This window comes from Eurypyga helias, unplaced genomic scaffold (genome assembly GCF_000690775.1).
Source record: "Eurypyga helias isolate BGI_N326 unplaced genomic scaffold, ASM69077v1 scaffold10450, whole genome shotgun sequence".
In the NCBI taxonomy this organism is placed as follows: Eukaryota; Metazoa; Chordata; class Aves; order Eurypygiformes; family Eurypygidae; genus Eurypyga; species Eurypyga helias.
In genome coordinates this window covers 5,424-31,031 of record NW_010223775.1, presented here as the reverse complement: position 1 = coordinate 31,031, position 25,608 = coordinate 5,424, and the positions used below count along the sequence as shown (strand labels likewise).

The window sequence follows — 25,608 nt, the reverse complement described above, 5'->3', positions numbered from 1 at the left end:
GCATAGATGAACTAGGAGCTCCTAACAAAACTGAAACATAAAAAGGAAGAGGTGGAAACAGGGACAGGAGAGCCAGGAGGAATATGGCAAAACTGCCTGAGTGTGTGGGGAAAGGATCAGGCAAGTCAAAGCCTAAATGTACCAATAATTATCATCTCTTCTTACCATCCCTCCCTCTAATCTTCCATAGCTCTGTCTTCCTAATCAGGTATTTATACCATGCTCTGCTATTCATTGTATTTGAACTCCTAAGTCAGAATGAGTCAGAACAACCTGAACTGAACAACTGAATATAATCTAAAGTCTTCAGCCACAAGGAGATTTTGGGATACCACACCAGCTTCATTGTTTAAAAGAGTCAAAAAACCAAGATCCATTTAGTACTGTGTTCAATGAAAGAACTTCTGTTTTAAACAAACACCTTGGTGCATCTGGCCTCTCTCTCATTTTGGCCCTTCACAATTTTTTCTTAAACTGAAGGTTAATTACAACACTTAAGCCCCTAAATGGATGATACAGTTTTTAAAGCCTACTCCTCAACTAAGCATGAATGTTTTCAATGGCAAGTAGAAATTACTCTAATGTATGAAAGAGATGCTACAGCATAATTATGTCTTAGCACATAGACATCTGTCCCAAAAGCAAGGGTGTTAAAAGTTTATTTTCTGTTAAATTAATATGGAGCACAGCACAAGAAAGACTGAAGAGGTCGAATGAGCCTCTCTACTGGTTTCCTTTTGCTATGGAGTTTTGGTCTCATATATGCCAGCGCCTTGTATCAGATCCACTAGATGGTGCAATCCATCTTCTCCATTAAATGTGTTTGAAGTTTATACATGTAAGAAGTTAAATTTTAAAGAAGAAAAAGTCAAACTTAATGATAATCAAGGAAAGTTCTTGATTATCATTACTTATTATCTTAATTATCTTCCTTATTACTGGAAGAACAAGGCACCAAGCAGAATGTCAGGGTTCAAGAAAGATCTAGGCTTAAAACTCACATACATTAGCAGCAATCATCTCCATTTTCAAGAGAAATAACATTTTACCCAATTTCAGAGTAGATGAATGAGATTCAACAAAATTTGCATCACATGAAAAAAAAAATCATCAGAACAGCATGCTTTAAATTATTTAAGTAACATCAGCAGGGAAATAATCAAGCCAATATGGGGTTAGCAGATTCACTGACCAATAGGAATGGCATTCAGCAGTGTGGTAGTATTCAAAACAACCTAAAATTTGTCTTCAGAGGTAAAAACAGTTCCTAAGAATAGAATCCCACAGCTACATTCTGATATCTCCCTTGTTATCCATAACCTTGACCTGAAGCTGGTTAGCTTTTCACTTCTGATTCTAATTCCTGGTCTTGGTAAGGGATTAAGTCAAGATACAGAAATAGAAAAAATTACTGGCAGGTAAGGAGATGAACTATCTCAGTGACAGATTACAGCCTTGATCTGGATCACAGCCAAATTTTATTTCAGCCCTCGCCAAGTTCCAAACATTTGAGGTCTGTTGAATCATTGAAGAAAATTCTATACTGCTTATTACTTTCTTGGTAAGTGACTACTTACCATGAAGAATTGTGTGCACTGCCAAAACCTAGACTAGAAACCAGGGTACAGTGTTTCACTGGCCTCTCAGAAAATGGAACAGGTGCTGTGTTTTCTGCTTGGCAGACTAAGTAAAAATTAGTAGATCTTCAAAAGGTAATTTATTCGTCATCTCCTAGCAGTTTTTGGTGGATTTTTACTCTCAGCAATTCCTACTTTTCCTCCTAAAACAAGGTGTTCTTCTTACAAAGCAGTTAATTGACACATTCTGCAAGACTTGGAAATGTGGGTTTCTGCAGTCTAACAAAAAAAATCCCTCAAAATTAAGTTATTCACCAACATCAGTGACATATTTGGCAAAGGGTAACTCCAAAAATGCTCAGAAAAATGGATTTATATTTTTCTTCAAAGCAAGATAAATTGCAACCTAATACATTAGAAAATTGATACCAAACTGCACTTCTCCACTTTATGAAAACAGCTCTACCAACTGTGATAAGGAAGTTCAAAACAATAGCAACTGTGCTAAAATTAGCATAATGTATCTTGACTGAATATTCTCCTTGTGGGCATTTTCCTTTTGGAAAAAAAAAAATCCTTAAGGAAACACGTCTGCCATGATGAAATGTTTGTCTAAAAGATCACTGCTTTTTTGATATGTCAGCCTAGTGCAGCAAGAAGATTTTGGTTCTTCATTTCACTTAATTTTAAACATTTTCAGAAATACCTATATCTTGCTTGCTGTATAGTGTAAATAGAAAGTATGGAATGAAAAGATGGAAACCTACTCAGTTATATGGAAGTCACTACTGACAGTACATTTAATAGTATCTTTCACACAGAGATCATCCATAATGCTTTTATCCGTTATTATTTCCTGTCCTGCTTGCATACACCACTGACCTTATGGAGCGCAGGAGCCATTACCGGCACCAAAAATCCATTGTAAATGTAATTCACAAGCTGGTTACGTATCAAGGGATGTGCCACCTAAGAGGATGGGGAAGAGACACACAGAACAGTTACAGTGAGATCCAAAACAAGACGGTGCACAAACTACTATTATCCACTACCCAAACCCTTTCCTGTTTAACAAGACATGTTCATTTGTCCTTCTCATCAGCAGATTTAAGAATCTCACCAGGTTCTTATAGATTTTTCCTTCTTCAAACAAATACACAAGCTATGTTTAATTACAGTAAGCCTGCCAAATTTAGAGAACAGGGCTTTTCAATCTCCCTGCATGCTGACAAAAGATGAATGGATGGACAGAAAAATGTGTAAACCCATGCATCAAAGGAAGATTTGAGCTTCTAAATTTAGCTCCTGCAACCTCGTCAGGGTCACTTGAAGGTGGATTTGCCATTGTTAACTTGTCCTTGTACAAGAAAAAGCAGAACAGCTGCTTTCCTATGGTTCAAGAGCTGGTAAACCAAAGCACTCTCTAGCTATGGGGTAAGAACGTACAGCTCACATGCCCTTCTCCCAGCCACTGTGAAACAAACAGAAATGGAAACAAACCCTACATTATTCATTCAATAGGTTGGTTAGGAGCTTTACAAAATGAACTGTTATTACAAGCCAGAAGTTTACTTTTATAATGAAGCATTCATTTTATTTTTACAAAGAAAACATATTATCAATTCATGCATTTAAGAGAAATTTGATTAAAAAAAAAAATCCATTCAGAAGCATTCTAAGTTAATATATTCTGTTTGAAGTTCACATAGAGACTGGAATGTCACAGCCCACATGTGACCAAAAATACATCTCCCACTTGCAATTCTTCCCAGACTTTCTGTAATTAAAAGCCTTACTTTGGAAAGGGGAAAGGTTGCCCTTCCCATGCTGTGATCTAGGAAAAAAGTAGTAAATGGCAAGATGTCTTGGCTACACTATCCCTTTTTAATCTCTGGCCAAAGCTTCTGGGTCAACACGGAACAAGCCACACCACAAAGACCATTCCATGCACAGAGCAAAAATGCCTGCAGTAACTGAGCTTTCAATTCAGCTGAAGAAAGGCTGTAAAGACACAATCAAGCAGCAGTCAGAAGATGCTCTTTCTGCATGTCAGCTGAAGATCCTTAACCATTTTGAGTTTATTTGAAAAGTGGTTTTAAAATAATATGCTCCTCTTTCATTTATCTGCCATAACCTTTACATCAATTTTTTAAAAAGGTATTAAATATGACCTTCTGCAAATGTAGATCTGTAGAAAAATTCAGCTTAGACACCAAAATGAATATTGTCTCCTCTTCACGTTTAAACGTGCATGTTAAAAATCTTGTATATTGCATTTAACGAATGACAGCTACTATTATTTTTGCTTGTTCAATGCTTTCATAGTCAATCAGTTGCTCTATTGCATTTCACGCGTCTCACTAAAACGTATCTTTTATTTAACAGAAGTGTGACTAAATTTTCAATCTTATTCAGCACGTGTCTTCAAGTAACACATAAATCCAGTTTCTGTAGCATTTATACTATGTTTCAACAAAATACTGGACAGGGGTTCTATAGGGTTTTCTACCCTTAATAACAATATAAGCCACCAAAAATCTCATTTTACATTTAGATGAGAGGAAAAAGATATTAAAGGATCAAAGCCAGAAAAAAGAAAAAAATGTAATCAAGAAATAATCATTAAGAACAGAGAGTGGATTCAAATCAGGCCAATCTAAAATTAATTTATATTTCTAGGAAGATACTTAAATTCTGCTTGGAAAGCTTTCTTTATGCAGTACTCACCAACAGGCAAAACACACTATTTTTTTTTGTACGCTATTATAAGAGCTTAGACAAACACAGAATGTTTTTCAGTGCTTAAATATATTAAGACTACACTTTCCCACATGTAAAGGCATTCAATTTCATTTTAATGTCAGTGCTATTAAAAGGCAATAAAACTTCTTTAAAAAGAAAGAACAAAAACCAAAAAAAACCCCACAAACTACCCCACACCAGAAAATCCTCCCAATTACTTAATGACATGCCAAGTTGCTACAAAAATCTACTGCTTTCATCCCTAGCATCTGTCACCTGAAAAACAAAACCACATTAATTCATCTTTATAACCAGGACAAACAGCACAAAGCTTTCATTTTATAAGCAACTTATTTTAGTGTAACTTAAAACACCCATGTCATTAATAAAAGTAAACAAACGTTATCATTTACAAGCTTCTGCAGAATATATAAACCACTACTACTTCAAAAGGACAGGCCAACTCTGCTCCATTACCTGTATCACAGCATTGCAGAATTCAAGGGAATTCATGAACTGTACAAGGGCTGGTGACAAGAGCCAGTCATCTTTGAGCAGACAGTGCCACTCCTCTCCATTTTCTTCCAGCTTCGTAGGCAAAGATGAGTAGAGGCCGCTTAGTCCAGTTGCTAACACCTGTATTTCAAAACCAGAAGTGAAATAAGTTGACTTTCCAATGGTCCATCTGCTTGAATGGCAATGTCACAAAGAGTTTATCGTACTAGTTTTAGTAGCATAAAAGAGGTTTGTGATTAATTTCATTTCCTTTTCAAGAAGAGTCCTGTGGCAGAAAGACATGAATATTTTAAAGAGCCTTCCATCTAACATCCTTCTTCCAATGGTATTTAGGAGAAAGTGATGGGGAAAAGCAGGTGGTCTTATACTTTTTTTTCAGATCTGAAGTTATAATTTCTTTTTAAATACTTGTAAAATCATTTTGTACTTCCCGTCCATTCCAGAAGCAGCCACTGCTGTCATTTATCTACAGCTTGTCTTCCGTTGGTGATTTGTATGTTACTGCTTACACGCACCTACATGAAGTGATTTCACTCGGAAAGATGAAACATCAGAAACAGAGTGGGAAAGTGCCCCATCAACAACGATGAAGTTCAGCATCACGTAGACCACAGACATATGTTCATTTTCATTCCTAGGCACTTGAACTCAGCTGAATCCACTTCAAAAAAAAATTTGGACTGTTCATAATTTCTCATTTTCCTTTCTAATGTATTTTAAAGAAGAAAGGGAAGAGATAAAAAATCTGAAATTAGTTGCTATATAGACAGTTTCCAGTGATACTAAGGCTTACAGATGATTTATGTAGAATGCATCACTGAAGCATAAGATTGTATTTTTAGTTACAATTTAAAAGTCTACTTCCAATAAGGTTTTTTAAATGTTACTGAATATATCTACAGTATCGATAGCTTCAGACCAAGATTTTTATTAATAAAAGCTGCAAATTTTCTAAATATTGCACAACTCTTATCCTTCTGACATGATTTTATACAACTTCAGCACAATTTTTTACGATGATCCTCATTTTAATGGGAACATTAAGACTCAGCCTGATGGAAATCTTTTTAGTTTTCATTCAACAGCCTATGAATTTTTCCTCTTTCTGCAAAGGGCTGCTTGGCATCTACAGGGCTGACAGCCAAAGCTCAGAAGAAACACAACTGCTGTACCCATTAGAAAATAAACAGCTGACAACGTGAAAGTCAAAGACCAAGGGTTCATGGACGAGGATTCAGGTTTTGATCATACACAAGGATAACCAGTTACAATTGCTAACCCACCCAGTCAGACAAAGGCTGTCTTTTTGAATGTTTTCCATTCCTAAATCACATTGTTTCTAAGATGGATTTATTCTGGTGTACATAATTAAGCCAAATACTACAAGGTGGGTGAAATACTGTGGAAAATTCACTGCTTTAGCAGACTATGCTACTTTTTTATACACATATAGATATATAAAGAAAGATGCTGGAGATATGTTAGAAAACTAAGAAGCTAAAGCCATTAAGCAAAGCTGCTATTTGTACAAACACATTCTTCTATAACTAGAATCTTTTTGCTTTTTCTCTCTCACGGTAGAAGAAGCAAAAAGTTAGGAAGATATTAGTAGGCCTACAGAACCACCTATATGTAACACACACACACACACAAAGCTTCAGAGCATTCTAGGAAGGAAAAAATTCTGAAGAGAGAACTTGACTTTCTTTTGTGTTGTAACCTGTTAATTCACACACACTTGATTTTCCATTGTCATTTTAAAATTTAATTGCTATTCATAAACACATACTTACCCTTTCAGTAGACAATCTGATTTTCAGAGCTGTGTACTATCTACGCTTCTCCTCCATATGGAAGTTTACTCCTTAAGCAAAAGAAACTGACCTTGAGTGAAACACATGACTCCCCACTAAAAGGAGTGAGTGAACTCACAATCAGTCAACGTCTTGACATGAAGAATTCTATAGTTTTTCTGACTTACTGAAGAAAGAAGTGACAGATGTAGCTGCTAAAATCTCTTAAGTTCAAAAGGCTCTTATTTTGCTGTGAAGTATGACACAAATGGGTGAAATGATGTTTCTAAAGCAGTGAGACAGAGTAGCCACTGGAAGCAATTTCATATCTTTAGATATGAACTTGAAAATGTCCATAGAAGTATATGGTATGAACAGGATTGCTATTTGTAAGGACTAACAAAACTCTTCACATTCTATAAGCAGGCATATAAAATAATACACATATATAGACTACATCATGGAGTTTTAATCAGTAAAAAGAGAAATATCAACAAAAAAAATCTGAAAGGGAAAGAAATTAATAAGTTCACATCTGGAAGGGCAAGATTTGTTTTTATTTTTGTTTTACCCAGAGCAGTGTCTTTTTAAACTTCTCCCAACATTTGTCAAGACAACCCTACATGCTCATCTACTTTTAAGCATCTCCTGCTGTTTTCTTTTTTCTCACCATCAAGTCATGAGTCTCTGCCAACCAGTCTTCTTGATTTATTTACTTTCTCTTGACTCACAGAAGACACTGACTTGGCGATTTGTAATTTCAGACACATTATATGATTAAAAGGTGTTGTTAATATACAATCAGTTGCTATCTGGCCAATTCCTTCCCTTTAGTAATTCCCTTTCCTTCACATCCATAGTCTCTATCTCTGTGCAGCCTCAACTTTTCAAGGATGCTGCAGAGCCATACCTCCTCCTGCTTTAGTACTTGCTTTCCTAAGCTGTGAGGTATTTACTAATAGAAAGTTTTACAGAGAGACTTTGAGATGCTATCCTGCTCAAAATTCTCTAGAAACACTGTTTGCTTACTATAATGCTGAACAGACAATATCTCAATCAGATTCAGAAAAAACTTTCACGTCAGAGCATGATGAAAATGATATGGCAGAAAAATCTCTGCCAAATCAGAAAATTTTGCCCAATAGCTGGTCTACACATTCTGTGTTAAAACCTTTGCTAGTGATGTATTTTACTGCAGCCTTTCCCCTTCCTTCTCTATAGTTTATTCTCTTAGAGGTCTGTATACCATGGGTAATCTAGTTTTAAAAACCTGCTAATCAAAGTTAGCTCAAAAACACAGTATCATGCAAGTCTTCAGGTTCATCCTGGCACCGATCTAACACCGATTCAGGTATGTGAGGCAGCAGAGATTTATGGCCAGACCCCATCTCAGGGCATGCCTATACTATGCACTTAGGTATGGTAAAGAAAACCCTATAGGTTCCTAACCAACTTGGCCCCAGAACCAGAAATAGCATCACCACGGTGCCACCCAAATTCCACTCCTATCAGCACAGGATTGTGCTAGCTGTTTTGCAGCATAGGTGAGGCCACATCTGCACTGATTTGATTGATACACAGCAATGCCACTGACAGCTACAGTCTTCTACCAGAACAAAACCTGTTCCTTCAGCTCAGACTCAAATTCAGAAGAGATTTTGTGCTAATTTTGAGCTAATTCTATGGCATTGCATTAAAGTTTTATTACAGACTTAGGCTAGTCTCATTACTGTTCAGAAAAGTCTGATTTTAGCACATTTTGACAAGAAGCCTTCCTAATTAGAATGATTGTCAATCACGGCTCCCTGCTGTTCGAAGGTTAATATAGCTGGCTTTTATCTTCAGTGTAAAAAGGCTGCCTTTTTTTTTTTTAATTAATTGGAAGATGTAATTGTAGAAGTTATAGCATGGATCCAATAATGGTATCTGTCTCGGAGACAGTTTGAGAATCAAGTTCATATTCTTTAGCAGCATCTATTAAACAAGGTCACCTGGAGTCTTTCAGCACCAAGAATTTGATGGGATATTTACAACTGCCAAAGGAAACCATTTAGAAGTTTTGTTTCAGAACTTGGAGGTCTCCTCCAGCCTGCAAACCTGGCTCTGCCCTACTGCTCAAAGGACATAGCAATGTCAGACTAAGTGGAAACGTAGGGCTGGAATAGCTGTCGTGCACGAATTCTTAAGGGAGGGATTCTAGTATTCTCTACTTTGTAGCTAAGTATGGCTCCCCTCCATTTTTAAACTAAAACACAAGCCATGCAGAAGATAAATGAATCCGTTCAAAAGCTGGCACAAAAGAGCAACCGGTTTTGAACCCATGCGTTGCAGATCTCAAACTGATTTTTGTTGTGATGTCCATTCTGCTTTAGCTTTAACACTGCAGTTGGGCAGCTTTGATTATTAAATTAGAGTAACTCGTTTAACAGCAAACATTTTCTATTCATGTAGTAAGACTGATTTGCCAGACCTAACAACGCAACACTACTACCAAGTTTTGTAACAGAACACAACATAGCAAGACGGTGGTTTGCCTGAGGGGGCCATAGAAGTGTCCAATTCTGTGACAAAGAGCAAGTCTCCCTTACATCTTGCAAAAATATTACATTACTGTAACACTCACATTATTTTCACACTTATGTTTTTGAACTGTTGAACTGATGCTATAGTGTGGCAAGCACATCCTGCTTAAGCCAGCACTGCCAGCAGAAACAGCAGCCTCGGAACAGAGAAACAGCCCATTTCTCACTCACTTCACTCCCAGAATCTTACAGGGCCTCACAGTGAGGCACAACAGATTTACCTCCCACAAAGGTCTAGAACTTCAATCAGTTTCCCAACTCGATTCACTGTGCGACTGCAAAACTACTTGTGCTGTCCCAAAAGCACAAAACACACGTACGAAAACAAGGAGCAAGACTGAGTTTGACAGTAAGGCTGGCTTGAATGGCACTACTACTTGTGAAAGAGCTGTTAGCAGAAACAAATGTGTTGGAGCACATCTTTTGCAAAAATGACAGAAAAAGGTGAGCAAAATACAGGGGAGACAGTTTGGCAGTGAAGATCAAGCAAAACAAGCACAACTTACTGGGCAAAAGTAGGTGTTTTCTGCTATGTGGTTTGCAACAACGTTGTTTTCTGCAGACAGAGACATTATGAAGAACAGCGCATCACGGGCCTGTTGGCCTACTGTTCCTTCTCGATGGATGAAGGGAATCAGCAGGGAAAATATGAGGAAATTGGCAGCTCCTTGGTCCTCACTGGTGTGGAAAAACAGTTCTAAAATGGAGGGATCTTTGGCTATTATAGAGCAGAGCTGGTTTAAGAGGATGACCAGCTCTGTTTCCACTGTTGGAGTGGCTGTTCCTGAGCAGGAACTCAGCAACATCATCAAAGGCTTCAGGATGGGCTTGTGATGCAGCAAAGGCTGATGAGACTGGGTTACTAGCATTTCATACATTTTGAGTTGCTCAATTTTTGTCTCATCGGTGAACTCTCGCCGCAGGCTCCAAAGAAAAAGCTTCTCCATGATGTTTTCTGATACCACAAACTCCAGAATAGGCCCCATCGAGGCACCCTTTGCTTGCTCTTCAATTAATAAGAAAAGCATGTGCTCCACATAATTCTGAACAGTGCTGGCCTCATCAGGTGAAATAGCCCCGTACTTTGCCTGGGTGTTTTTCAAAGGATCGTGCTTCTCTAAGATTTTCAGAACCTAAAGGCAAACCAAAGGCAGATCAGTTATTTGAATGCTTTTTTTTTTTTAAATATGCCCTTAGTCCTGTAAGGAGGGGGAAAAAAAAACCCCACACCCACAAAAAACCCCACACATTAAAATTCTTCACACAAAAAGCACAAACCCTTTTTATGCTTTTAGGTTTTGTCTGTCAAACTTCCTAAATTTCAAAGTTTCACATTTGGCACATATAATACTAAAATGTAATGTTTTTGTTGGCCTTTTTTTAATAAGCACCTAAATTTGCCACTTGTCCTACCGCTGAAAACTCGGAGTTCTCTGAAGTATGGATAAACTAGGTTCCCTTCACCTTCAGAAACTGAGTTTCAATGATGTTTGAAACAAGGACTGAAATCAAAGGGCCTGCTCTTCAGCCAGAGCAACTGTGCTCAGGAGCATCAGTATCATGAGATGATTGGCAGTAGTAAGAGTGGCAAAAGCCCACAGAGCAGATCTTCCCTTGCCACACCTTACATGATACCGAATGGCCACTGATGCCCACATACTCTTGGCAACATTCAGTACAGATTTAGGATTGAGTACCAATTGTCATTCCAGCACTTATACCCCTGGATTAAATCCTGTTCTGCATGCAACCAATGAAGCTCATTGTCTGTGAAACCACCACTGTCTAACCTTTTTGGGGAGGATAATTGCCACAAATGAAAAAATGAACAGCAGCTCCCCTAAGACGACAGCATCACTGGAGTTAAATGGGAGAAGATGACTCTTGAACGAAGGTTCCTTTGACTCTGGGAACATCTCAAACACCATCATTCATCTGGCTTGCTTCTTGGGCTAGCCAAAAGCCAGCAAAAGCAGCAGCACAGAAATCCATTTTACATAAACCATTAGTTATTCATATTGCTGCACAAAATAGGACCTTATATTATGGTGCTCGGAGCAAAATAGCTTTGCCTAAAAGCAATTATAATCCTGATGACATGCAAAAACTTTTTACACTATGAAGTGCATAATCTACATCTGTCCACAATAAACACCACCGCATACAGTTTGGCGCTCAAGCATCTAATACACTTCACAGAAGACAGGCAAGCCTTACCCAGCACAAGGAAAGGAAGCACAGAAGGTTGCAAGAGGGTACAAGTCACAGTGAATCACCGGAAAGCCAGTAAGATCTAGGCTGTAAGATCAGCACGTCCTATCACTTCCCATGTAGATGCAAATCTGGAGTTCAAAGTGTGATTAGTACAGCCTAACCACACCTTGAAAAGTCAATTAGCTTTGCATTTTAAAAACGTTTTAGTGTCATCTACTACATTCTGCACGTTCCTGAGCAATTCAGGATTATCCCAAAAGAATGAATGAAGCAAATTGCTATTAATGCAGCCTACTTCAAATCAATAAAACTAATTAACATTACCTGTGCCCAGTGTGTTCTAAATACTATCATGCATGTTTCTGGGTCAACACCCTGCAGGCTCGGAGCCTGCCGATTTTTGCTGATACTGGTTCCAGAGGACATTATAAATTTTCCAAAGGTCAAGCCAACTAGGCCATGCTGGATTTCTTTTTAAAATCCTGTAGTTAGCTACAGATGTTCAGGCATCATAATGAGACTGATATTGGGTTTTGAGGTTTGTGGTCCACAGAAATCTGTTTAAAAAACAGAAGAGAAACCAAAACACACATATACTTACGTAAATCAAATTATATTGTATAACAAAAAAAGAACATATTTAAATAGAACACTTGAAACCATTTAAAATCAGTTTGAGGATACAATTTTTTAAAGCATGCTATATGGGACCATCTTCTCAAACCTTTCCTCATGATAACAGTTTATAATTCTCAAACTTCTGAGATCAGTGGCTGAATTCAGGCCCTACTGAAATAAATAAACATAACAGAAGCTCATGCAGTGAACATTTTATACAAGTGTCACTACATTTTTAGGTTTGCATTCTGACATTTTTGCCATCTGACCATGTCTTTCTTCAGAGTTGCTTAGTAACTAATGTTTTATAGACTACACAGATAAAGAAAAAGTACAGTACATGTTATTTCTCCATTTTTTAATAATATTTCCATGAATAATCACAAATAGTTGAAGTTTTCTGTCAGAAAACATACCATAAACAGTTGAAAACATCTGTAGAACACCTACACAAATAGAAGGACACATCTGTATCAATATCAAGGTAAGCAAAACCAAACAACATGAAAGTTAAAACTTTCATCTATCCTAAGTCAAATAAATTGAGATGTCATACTAAAGGACTATGAGAATAAGACCAAACAGTGAAACATTCTTTTCATCCATTATTTAATATCCTAGATATCTGAGTATCAAAGTAGTTGCACACCTGCAGGGAAAAGTTAAAATGAAACACAGACAGATATCTTCCAGATATTTGAAAGGCTTAAGAGAACATACTATTCCCTCAAGCACCAATATCTAAGTCACACAGTTGTGTCCCCCACCTCTGGTTTTTTTTCCTCCTTAAGCTTTACATTTCCATTATCCTTTTTGCAAACCAACTAGACTTTTCATTTAATTCAGTTTTGGGCTATAAGGGGGGGGAAGTACTAAAAAAAACCCCAAAACACCAAAAAAAACCCCCGAAATCAAAACTCACCACCAAAAAAAAACCCACCCAAAACAAACTTCCACAACACCAACATACAAAGATTTTAGGAGGACAACAAATGCACTAAAAGTTCCTACAGCTCATGTAAATCATAGCAGATTTTTATTTTCATTAGACATTGCATTTTGAAGTGCACTCCCCTCCTCCGGTCTTCATTAGGATCCCAGGGTCCCTGGGCATCCACTGGCTTAGTGAAACACATCAGGAAATTTTTGTACCATGAAGTTGCCACAGCCCATATCACAATTCTTTGCCAGTATACATAGTTATTTTTGGATGTATCTTAAAAGATAATCTTTTCTCTACAGTGGACATCTTAGCTCCCTGCATGTGTGCTCTGCTTATATTCTTGAAACCGTCATCACAGGACAAAGTACAGTGTTTGTCAAAAGTAGCAACAGTTTTGGACGTTTTCATAGAATCACAGAACAGTTTGGGTTGGAAGGGATCTTAAAGACCATCTAGTTCCAACCCCTCTGCCAGGGACACCTTCCACTAGACCAGGTTGCTCAAAATGTCCAAAAATGTACAGTGTACAACTGAGATTTCTGGGGCAAGCAAAAAGACGGATGTGATTACCCCTGTATCTATATACACATATTCATACGTTCAAGACTGAACTGCAGAATCAGGGTCTCCCCCCTCCCAACCTAATCCTTGCTTCTTACAGCACATAAGATGCATTTCCTATGAATTTTCTAAACATTCTCATGCACTACAATTAGCACAATCTAGTTCATCCTTTTGCAGACAAAACATTCCATATGTGGAGAAGCCAGCATAAATTGTGGATGGTTTATCTGTTTGGGTAACACTGCTTCCAGAAGGAAGCTGGCAGTCCATACAAGCTACTCCCCAGAGAGTAAACTGCCTGGAAGCAGACACACAGGAGAGCATTGTGGAAAACCAGTGAGAACTAGCTCATGAGCACCAGCCAATACCAGGGACAGAAGTAATCCCTTATAAATACTATCAAAGTCTCCCTGCTCCCCTATGCCACCCACACTTCTCATCTTCCTCTTCCATACTCACACCAGCCTTAATGCTTTCAAGCGCTTTGGTTCATATTCTTATTTTCTTGAAGGCACCTACCACTATCCTGCTACTTCATAAACAGTCCGGTACAAGTGAACAGTACTATTTCTGCATCACTGAGTTCCCGGTTTTTTACTGTTACTGACTTAAGTAACGATGTTTAAGGCACAGCTTCTGGTGGCTTTTGCTTGCAGCTCTGAGCGCTCAACATTTCCACCAAAAAACACTCAGAAAACAAGATGCATGCTTAAAGAACGTTTACAAAAAGACAGCTCTAAGTAGTTTTCTTAATGCCATACCTAATAACCCAAAGGAATATTTAATTGATCCATTCTTCAGATCACCTGTCCATTTCCTGCCAGTTCCCTATTTGTCAGCCCTCTCCTTCCCACAGAAACCTTCCAATTTCTGTAAAAGTTCACCAGGCTCCTCCAGGCAAAAGTGTCCTTCACTGCAGAGCCCTGATTCACCCTTTGAGCAGATCTGTGCATGAAGTGAAGCCAGCAGCTTTGGAAAAAATAATGTGATCGTGTAATTAAAGATGGTATCATAAGGTGTAGCAAGAGAACTTAATTAACAAAGCAGAGGCAAGCTCAATTCTGGAATTACGAGTTGCCTGACCTTAAAACTTAGAGGTTGTTTCAATGCAAACTTTGCATGTTAAACTGATACTACACATCTAGGTATCCCATGACAAATTCTGCTGGCAATATAGCAGTATGATCTGAAAAATTGAATTGGTAACTACAAATCAACTTCCACTATTTAACCAGTAAATAACAACAAGGGAGATTATGGCTTTTTTCACGAATGCTAATTAAAAAAAAAAAAAATTCAAAGATCAGTGATGTACAACTCCTGAAATGCATGCAAAGCTCTAGGATGTACCACACATGGGCAATCCAAAACTATTTAACCTGTTACACTCTCTTCTCCTCTAATTTTTCTAGTCCTCTGTCCTCCCTAGCCTTTGCAATTTTCTTTTTTCCTCATGTGTCTTTCCTATCTCAGTCTCAGACTCTACTCCACAAACTTCCAAGACAGTACTCATTCCTTCCCTATCAGGCACTCCTTTAAATAACTACTTCTATTTGGCAGCTCTCTAAAGATACTTTTTTGGGTAGGGGTTCCATAGTGGTGCTTTGGTCATTACAGACTCCTGAATCTTGCCCTACTTTTCTGCAGCTATGGGAAGACCTAAGGTGAACAGAAACGATGTGTCTATCATCACACATTCAAAATACAGCAAGATGCCAGAAGAGCCAGCGACACCCTATGTTCGTGTGTACAATAGGAAAGCTCACTTTCCACAGAAGTGCTACTTAGTTATTGACATTTATGGAAGAATTTATAGCTACCACTATGTTACTGTCTCTGTTAACAGCTTACTGCCTAAGCAACTGACTATCTGATAGAGTCTGCACTTGTAATATGGGCATCCTAAGTCTAGCCACCATACATAAGCAACAGATACAGCCTCTGTGAAAGAAGCCTCCAAGACAAGCCAGTGTTTCCCCTCATCTCCTGCATGAAGTCCCCCAGGGTCTTACTTATCCAAGATATAAGAACACTCCTGCCTGCAATTTAGGCACACTCAAATTACAACACTGGGAGTTCTCAGATACACGGGGACACGAACAACTGGCAGCATGTTGACTCAAATCTTTTTCAGAGTTAGATGACACTAGATCAGAAGAGGAAGGGCTTTCAGTGTTGCCAACTCTAGAAATGTCTACCAACCACAGAAAACTTTTAGGATGGTTCCCCCAAGCTGACTGGTCTATTTACTGTATTTGTTATGACATGCAAAACCATGACCCCATTGCTTGAAAAAGATCTTTGGGAGTATGTGATTGACAACCACTGTAAAACAGAAAATTCGTCTCTAAAAATTGATATATTCTAACTAAAACCTGCACCTAACAGTATACTGTACATACATACAATCACAAGATTAAAACTATTTGCATCTTTAATAACAGAGTCACAAAAAAGATCATCCAACCCTAATGACAAACAATAACATCTCAGTAAAATTCATCCATTCTGCACGTTCACTCCTACTGCGCAAAGTTATCATAAACAGAGTGTATGAGGCATCAAATGAAGAACAAAAACAGTAAACTTAAATTATTAGCTGAAAAACAACATACCTGCAACAAACATTAAGTTGACAAGGGCTAAGTTCACTTGCATCTAGCCCAGCTATCAGATCAGAAATCTAAGAGCAGTGAGAGAACACAGACATTACCCTCACAGTGGCAAATACTTTTAAATTAGAGATGATTAAAAAGCCAAAGTAACAAGTCAGCAGCAAGCAGAGTGCAGTGTGCAATAATGTTTCTAGGATCAAATCAATTTGCTTAAGGAAGCAAATATTTCCAGTTTGGAAAGCATCTTGGGATACTGGGATTTCCTTAGTAATACAAAACACAAATAGATTGTGTAGGCTTCGAAGACTTCAAACATTGTAACAGGGTTTCCAAAGGCATACAAAGCTTTTGACAACCTAAGTGGTCACAGAATAGGCCCTACAAACAGCATAACTATTTAAAAAGGAAAGTAATTGAATTAGAAGAGATCCTATCTTTTAAGATATGTAGCAATCTAAAGTTAGTATGCTCCAGTTCTAACAGTAGCAGAAAGAATATATTTGTTATATTTGTGTAAGCAGATTTTCTTACTAGATTAGTAGGTTTCCTTGATTATTTTTGCAAGGCCAGATGTGCCACAGCGACTGCAGCATCACATTATTCCTTGTGAATTTAAGTTAACTCCAGTCAAATAGGACAAGACTATATTGAGTCCAAAGGTGAGAAAATAAATTTATAAAACACAGATTCCAAGAGAAAGGGGTAGGAGCAAATTTAGGGGCCACTAACAACAAAAGTAAGTTTATTTTAATCAGTCCATGGTTGGAATTTTACAATAATTTAGCCTTTTCTCTCAGCAAAAACCTGATTATTCCACCATTTGACAGTCCTGATGAGCACAAATAAACCTCTCTTACAGTCCATTCTAAATCCTACTTCCAAAACCACTGCTCAGTTTAATACTTTGACCCTGCCACACAATGACAAAACCTTCTCAGCAGGTAAATCTTTCTGCAATTCAACCGTATCCTATCAGTCATTTAACCCTATTACAAGGGGCTTAGGGACATGGTTTAGTGGTGGACCTGGCAGTGCTAGGTTAGCAGTTAGACTCAATCTTCAAAATCTTTTCCAACCTAAATGGTTCTAGGTTTTAAGGCCAACTCCACTTACATATGCCTTCTAGAGCTATTTCACATGCTTATACTGACAACACTTTTGTCTCTAATCCCTCCCTCTCCTACACAAGGTACCTGCTCCTACCACCGAGGATTTATACATTTAACAATCCCTATGTGGAACAAGAAGCACCAGACTACACATCACACGTATGAGGAACCGAGGTAACTATCTTAACTATGATAAGAGAAGAAACTATCTCCCCTATGATTTTCCTATTCTCTGTGTAACTGGACAATTGCTTTGGAAATCAGGCAACTAATTTGCACCTACATAAACTTTGCTGGTTTCATATTAAATATGAATGTGGGCTCAGTTAGTTGGCTAGGTTTTTTTCCTGCAAATCTGGTCAACTGTTGCATACACAAATATGCTAACAAGCACCTCTCTCTCCCAAAGCAGCAGGTACATGGTCACGTACACAGGTCTATAACCATGTCTGTGCAGTCTCTGGTAAGTGCATGAGGAAGAGAGCAGAAAACTAGTACATCAGCCCATTTCCAGTTTAAAAAAAAAAAAAGCAGTAGTCTACAACTGTACCATGTAGCTTTAGATTAATGATGAGACTGAGACCAAGTCATTGAGCTCATAGAGGATATCTGCTTTCAGTTTTCCTTCAGAAGTCTGTAAATCATCAACCCGTTTTCCACAGCTGATTATAGAGGACTGAGCTCCCCCGTCAACAGAAGTACTTATTTTACTGCAAATTACACCGGAAGAACAGCCAGCAGAGAATCCCTTGTGAAGTCTGCTCCCACTGGAATGTCTCTTCCGAAAAGTTTCACTTTTGAATTAACAGTGTAGCACAGTGTAGTAACAGAAGTAGCACAGAAGTTTGCAGGATTGGGGCTTTCCAGGCAATGCACAGCATACAGACAAAAGATAGACTGCCTAATGCAGTAAGGTAGGCACAAAATACGCTGCAAGGCTCTGCAGTGTAATTATCAAGGTTGTCTTCTATTGCAACACTAAGACGCTGTGTTCTCCAGCAATGCTCCAACACAAGTGTACCTCTGTTACCAGATACTGGATGCTTTTGGTTTGCTGGCCAAAGCTTTTCAGCCTGTCAGTCCAGCTAACGCAAGAGACAACAGAAAGATGGATAAGAAGCCTCAATGGCAGTGAAGGAAACAGCATGTATCAAAACATTTTCATGGATCAGTGTGGCATAAAGGGGCTTGAAATTAGACAACTTCAAAGAAGCAGAGGAAAATTACATGGTCTTATGCATAGCTATGCAATCATGTCTCTGCAGTCTCCAATAAGTGGATGAGGGAGGGTAAGAGAAAAATGAGTGGCAAATTTTAGCATGTCTCAACTTAGTTCCAGCTTAGAAGGGACCTTGTTCAGGGTTTGTTTATTTTTGACTGAAAAGAAAGTCTTCTGCATAAATTTGTCGGCTTTTCTTTAGGGACTGTGATCAGGGAGAAGGTTTAAATTTTATTAGCAAGAGTGTTTCAAAGGAAGGCATCAACCCTTTCAAAGGAAAAAAATCATACCCCTTGTGGTAAATTTTGCTACAAAAGCAAAGCCTATGAAGCACCCTTAATGATCCTGTACATTCACCACCACAATGCAGAAGGATTACAGCTTGCTCACTGGAGAGCAGTAGGTCGGTGGTAGGCAACTAAAAATGTCAGTGGTTAAAAGCCATCAGAAGATCCTCTTTTTGGTTAAGTACTACTCACCTTCAGTAGCTCTGCTAACACGAAAGACGCAATACATGACTGGAAGAACATTTTAAACTACATGAACAATCGTCCTCTTCCTTCATTTGTTCTTCCACATTTCAATGCTGCAGTCCACCAATTGTCCTGTCCTTTGTCAGGACATTTCACATTTTGTTAGCTTTCTCCAATCTATCTTTTCTACCCAGTATCTGCAAAGACTCTATGCCTTCTGTGTGTGGGTGGGAGAAGGTATGTTTTACACCGATAAAGCTATCTGCTTAAAAGCCTAACAGAGAAAAGTCACCACAAATTGTAAAGCAATGTAGTTAATCAAAGTATCAATCTGTTCTCATCAAGCACAATTTAATCCAACCTGCTAACGTGAAAGTAAGAATGTCATGTGACTTGTCCCCACAGACACTGCCTAACACTATCTCATGAGACAAACTCCACACAGTATGTTTTATGAGACAAAAATCTTACTGTCCCATCGACAGGCAGGCTGCTGCCGTTAAACACAATTCATCTTTTCTCAAACGACAGGGTGCTACGCTACTCACGTATTCACTGTAGATTCTCATCAGTTCAACTTATTGGGGTACTGCTACCTTTTCATGTGATCTAAGTAAACCTACAGTATGATACATTAGTGGATCCAGGTCACAGCAATAAATAAATACGTGGTTCTCATGATACACACAGGCAATTCCACCCCAGTGACAGGCAAGAGGTCCACCTGACAGCCCCAGTTCAGCAGTGCTGCCATGGCGTAAGTGTGCATGCTTTAAGGGCAAGCGATGGGATCGGCTCACACTGGCTTGTCTATACACTGAGACACAGGCTAAGCCAAATCCCAAGCCTCCAGAGGCTTCTGCCGTGCGGGTCAGACAAAATGAAAGAACAGAGAGGCCAGTTAGGTAGTATGGTCCAAAATGGATTGACAAGTTGGGCTAAAGTTATACACCGTGGGGCTAGGAAGGTATACAGCTAGCCAGTAAAGACTGTTCATTAAAAGGGCACATTACCAAAGCTAGAGAAGTGGGAGTGACTGCTCAAGAAAACAGTAATTAAACAAAGCACAATACTTGACAGAGACCTTGACCTCTGCAAGGAGGGCTCTATTTAGCTGATAGGCCACAGGGCGTGTTCATGTACCACACACACATCAGCAATTCCACTGGAACTCAAGAGCACACAATTACTGAAGTTACTCTCGCAAAGTCCCAGGAGGGATGAACTACACAGTCATATCCCTAGGTCATAAGTCTGACTTGGGGGGAAAAATAAGGCTGCACCTCTAGTGGTACGACTTGTTCTTTTTAGACAGAGATAAGTAATACAATAAACCTGTTCTTCTGTTGTATTTGATCTCCTCACATTTGACCTACTAGAGAAAAGCAACAATTCAGTAACGATCAGTGTTTTAAAACACAGATTATGGTGGTTAAAAATTTAAGAATAAAATAGCAGCTGGGGTTCTTGAAACACAAGTTAGGTCTCTATTCGTAGCAGCACTCAGGCACAGTATGCCTGTGCTATCTTGTCTGCTACTAGCAGACAACTGCTGCACAAGGGGTATTAAAACCTTAAACTAAACAAAAAAAAAAAAAATAGCAGCTCAGAAAAGTTCATTTCTACGTATAGACTGAAGAAGGCAGATGTCAAACTGAAATCAATGCAAAGGCTTTAACTTTGCTGGTTCATTCCCAAATCATCACCAAAATTGCTGACCTAGAACAGCATGTTTCCATAGAAAACCACATCAGTTTGGTGACCGAGGCTCACAGATGAAGTGTTCAGTGTTGCACTGTGCAAGACCTGCATTACAACAAAACAAAATTCAGTTTAAAACTTTAGACTGTGCATACGCTTTCATAGTAAGTTTCAAAGAGAAAGAACAACCCCACAGGGCATAGCACACGTCACCGAATGAAAGCTACCTTCCATTCCTTGATTTATAGGGGAATTGCAGATGTCAGCTGCTGTGTCTACACTAGTAATTTTGTTTTGTCATAATTGAAGTGAATTATTGGGAAAAAAATAGTTGTTGCCAACCCCCCCATCTCTACTGAGAATTTGTACTGGGTCTATTTCAAAATTTATCGCTACCCAGGAGTGGGAGGGAACAACACACCAGAAAGCAGACATTTAACAAAACCTACTTCATGTTCTGGTTTTACTAATGCAAGAAAGAAAGAAAAATGCTCCATGCAATCTGTAACATCTATTTTGTTTTCAAGATAATTCTGACAACTGTGTGAACTACAAACTTGCTCATAATTTAGGAAACCCACATGCTGCTTGAAGTTGTGATGCTAAAGTGAATGAAACTTCTTCCCTTTTTTGAAATTTTTGTGGGTTTTTTTGAGAAAGGTAAAACAGTATCTATAGCTAAAAGGATAAAATAGATTCATTGGAAATTAGTAAGTTGCCTATCTAGAAAACCTTCCTGACAGGAAGATGAACGGGACCAGCAAAGCAGTAGAAGACTCTATAGACTGAAGATTTAATGCTGTTTTCAGAGCGCTAGCATACAGAATAGGAAATACTACCTTCCCAAGAGAAAGTTGGTCTAGAAAAATGTTATCAATATACCTGTAATTATCATATGTATATTACAGAAAACAAGATTAAGCTATTTGTTTTATGGCTACAGCAGTAATATGTAAGACAATTTTTCAAGTGATTTGTATAACATGTCAAACTACTCGTTATAATTAGTGTAAGAAGCCCAAGAATAATGTTCTAAAGTCTACAAAGTGACATTAAAGACAACGTGTACGCTTTCAGCACTAATCCACAATAAAATGCAAATATACATATATTCTAAACATTGCATGTTTCATGATAAAGAAGCCATAAACTTTTTCTTTTTTTATTTCCAAACTCTCAGTTGATTCTGCAGGTTCTGAACCTACTTCAAGCACAAGAACCAGTAGTAAAACACCATCAAGTTTATCCTGATTACTTGATCAATAAACCCAACAAACCAAACAACAAGCTTCCCCAGAGGACTGTCACCAAGTTGCCACTGAGAAAAGTACTTCCGCTTTGCAGGTGGAACTCCTCTCTCTTGTCCACATGCACGTTATTTCTCTGTCTGTCTCTTTCAAATTAAAAGCTCCAGAAAAGGGCAGAATATTCTATAAAATCAAAATTGTTGGGTATAGAATGGATATCATGTAGTTGTTACCTAATACTTACCCTAGAAGCATATTTATTTCTCGTCCCGGGGCTTCATTCACAATACAAACTTGCGTTTTCCTGGAAAAAACCCAATGTTTTCCTAACTGTATATAAATTTAGGTAGGTATCTATCACACCATAAAACCCTCTCATACATCTCAATATATTCATTATATTTCATGGACTATAATAATTGACTCAATAACTTGAATATGTCACTTATCTTTCTGTACATGATTATCTGAAACTACTCATTTTAGAGAGAATTACCACCCCAAGATACTTATCCACCAAGTCAACATTATTTCCTATTCTCTGAAATGATAACCTGTTACTGGCATGATGAACTAATGAATGAAGGGAACGCGCAAAAGCGTATCGTTACACAGCTTCAGGACAACTGCTCCACTGCACTGTAGGATGGCAGCAGCCCATCACAAATTACTCCTCAAATCTAGTAAAATTACTGAGCTACTAAAAACTGAAAGGTCATTTTCATATCTCACCCTGTGTACTAGGTATTGCTGAGCATGACTAGGGGGTTGTGATAAAATTCTATATTTAATGGATTGACACTTTTGAATCTAAATGTGCTCTTTTTTTTTTTTCCTTCTTCTAAGAAATAAAAAGAACAGAAAGAACAGAACACAGTGTGAACTAACACTGTTTGCATCAGACATATGCAATTTAGCTTGGATAAAGCTCCAGAAGCTAGTGAACTCCCTTTGTCCCAAATTATATTCCAGGCTCAGCAAAGAGAAAAGCACTTGCAAAATCCTTTTTCATTCCCTTTTTATGACAATCAATTGCCAAATCTGCATAAAACCACTGAATAAACTTTACTGTTTAAGATGATACTCACAAATCACTATAGCACACTGTTCCCTGAAGAACAAGGATAAGGAAGAACATGAGAAAAAGGCAAGACAAGCATTCCTTAAAAATCCTATCCCATCGCTTCAGCTCCCCATTCCCCTAATAGCCAAAACCCCATGTATTTGCCCTCATAGAAAACTGCACAGGAACATTGCTCTCCCTCTCTCTTTCTATTCCAAAACAGAGCAGGGAAGCAGAAGTTGAAGAGTCATTTTACATTAATTCCTACTGCAAAGTCAAGAACCTCAACAGAATAACACTTCCCCCATCTGTGAGCACAGATCCATGACAAGCCAACCTCTCCTCCTGCAGCCCCAGCCTTATTTAAAAATACTAGCACAGATCTGCAAGTTGAGTGGACTTTGACAGATCATGGCTTTCTACACGTATGCAGATTTTTTGCATTCAATACACAGGGTAGTAAACAGCAAAATGCAAAGTGGCTTGTTGGCATTTTTCATAATGTTCAGTGCATCAAAAACCAAATCAAAGAAAAATCACCATGCTATTGAAATTATATTTCCATTTCTATTTAGTTTCATTGCATTTTATACAGGTGGTAGATGTTTTATATGACACAAAAATTATTTGTGTCATATAAAGTGTTGTTTATTATGCAGATTAGAAATTAATTCTTCATCTCTGATCTTGTAACACAAGTCTGCTCTACTATGAAGATATGTTTACACTCTTACACTGACTAGTCTTCTGCAACTGGAAACCGAATGACATTACAGCATTAGTGTGACTTCCTGGATAATAAGATACATGAATGCAGTGGCAAAAAACGAACATATATAGTCTACACAACACGTGTCTCAGACATGTTACCAGCATGCAAATAAGAAACTGCTAAATAATCAAGGGAACAATTTAAAAAAGAAAGATCCAGGTAATCTGACACTTTCGCAACACTTCTCTAATTTTTTTTTTTAGTCTTGCCTTTGAACCTTTGGGAAAACATGAACAGAAATTCAGGTGTCTTTCTAGCCCAGGGAGGAATGAAGATAAACTAGCACCTTTTACGCCCTAGAGGGTAACAGAAGGTACGTAATAGCCCTTTCTGAATTGCAAATGAAGACTACACATGTTATAATGGGAGTGCTCTGGAAAACATTTTTCAGGAGAACAGTATCTACTCAAAGGTGGGGTAAATATCAGAAGATACTAAAAAAAAAAAAAACTAAACCCACGATTACTATTTAAACTTTTTAATACTCGGAATGATCAATACTGAAAGCCTATTAGGGACAACAGTTGGCCCTCAGCCCTATTTTTGCTTCTCAGTACAGATAACCGAAAGTCAAGCCACACCTCTCCCATCTGATTTTGTAACACCTGCAGAGACTTCCACAGGCGTGGGAAAGCACAGGTTCCACCCATAAATAGCTTGTTCTTGTTCCCATCCGAGGCTGGCTGAGCTGCAGAAGTTACAGTAAACTGATACGTGGGGTGTACTCTCATGTCCTATGCCTGAAATCCAGCACCTCTCCTCTCCCATTTCCCCCTCTTCCCAAATTAATCAATTCACCTTTCCAGTCTTATAAAACTGGTAACAGATGTGATACCCAAACTGAACTTCAGCAAAGTCCCATACGATTCACCAATCCTCACAGAGCTCCAAAGGAGAAGCGCAAACCGAAGGCGGGAGCACTTTTAAGAGGCACAAGAAAGTCTGTCTGTGTGCACGGGCCTTGAACATCCTTCATTGTAACCACAGTATGTTTGGAAGTAAGACCTCCAACTTTATTCCCGAGGACATCGTTCTTGACAGGGAATTTTATATTTATGATTTTTTTCCCCAACCGCACATATAAAAGGGGAAACAGTCCATGAGACTTAGAAAACATGTCAGATCAATCTTTCTGTTTTGTTGTATCAGTTATCAAAGTACTTCAGCACATGCAAAACTATTACATCGTTTACCAGCCATCCCTCTGCTGCAACAAAACTCACAGTATTTCTACTGTCACCACATATATTGCCATCTCTGTAACATGTTTTATGTTTTTCCACATTTCACCCTGTTCTATCTTCCAGTCCACCTCTCCCCACAGACACCATTTTACTTGCATCGTAATTCATGCCATGGGCACTCAAATAATAAAGCACTTGCACACTGTTTCAGAATACGTCGTGTCCCCGCTAGTCAGCATTCAGATGTCCCTGCTGTTCTCAAGCACACTTGTACTCTGAAGGACATTAACCTCCAGTGCCGAGAGTCACAGAATGTCTCGGGAGACCCTTCATTGACTTTATGGGAGAATTTGCATATAATCAAGCTTCTGCGCTGAAAATCTAACTGAAAATAAATGGTGTTACTAGTAAGTCAGCAGTAAACCAAACATATACAGCTAATGACAAATTAATGAAGGATGGTAGAAAACCTCTTTCAGGAGTACCAGTACCAAAAGCACATCTGCCCGGCAATTATGCACACCACAACAATCAACCTAATTGGAAAGAACCAGTCCCCGAAGTTCCCAACACTTGAAAATTCAAACCCACTAGATTCAACGTGTACAGATGGGGTTGTGGCAGTGCCTCTCCATCCTCTAACTCAGCAGGACTGGGAGCCAAGATCCAGAGTTTT

At 38.4% G+C, this 25,608-nt stretch overlaps 1 protein-coding gene across 1 annotated transcript in view; it reads right to left on the bottom strand.

The window, feature by feature from the left end:
• Positions 1–11,850, bottom strand: part of FAM160A1 (family with sequence similarity 160, member A1) — a 35,252-nt gene extending 23,402 nt beyond the window's left edge. The window contains exons 1-4 of the mRNA XM_010152295.1: positions 11,749–11,850; positions 9,717–10,343; positions 4,797–4,955; positions 2,460–2,546 (exon numbers count right to left, since the gene is read on the bottom strand). Coding sequence (XP_010150597.1) covers positions 2,460–2,546; positions 4,797–4,955; positions 9,717–10,343; positions 11,749–11,850 — 975 coding nt within the window. The remainder of the gene's footprint in view (positions 1–2,459; positions 2,547–4,796; positions 4,956–9,716; positions 10,344–11,748) is intronic.
• Between the last annotated feature and the right edge of the window lie 13,758 nt (positions 11,851–25,608).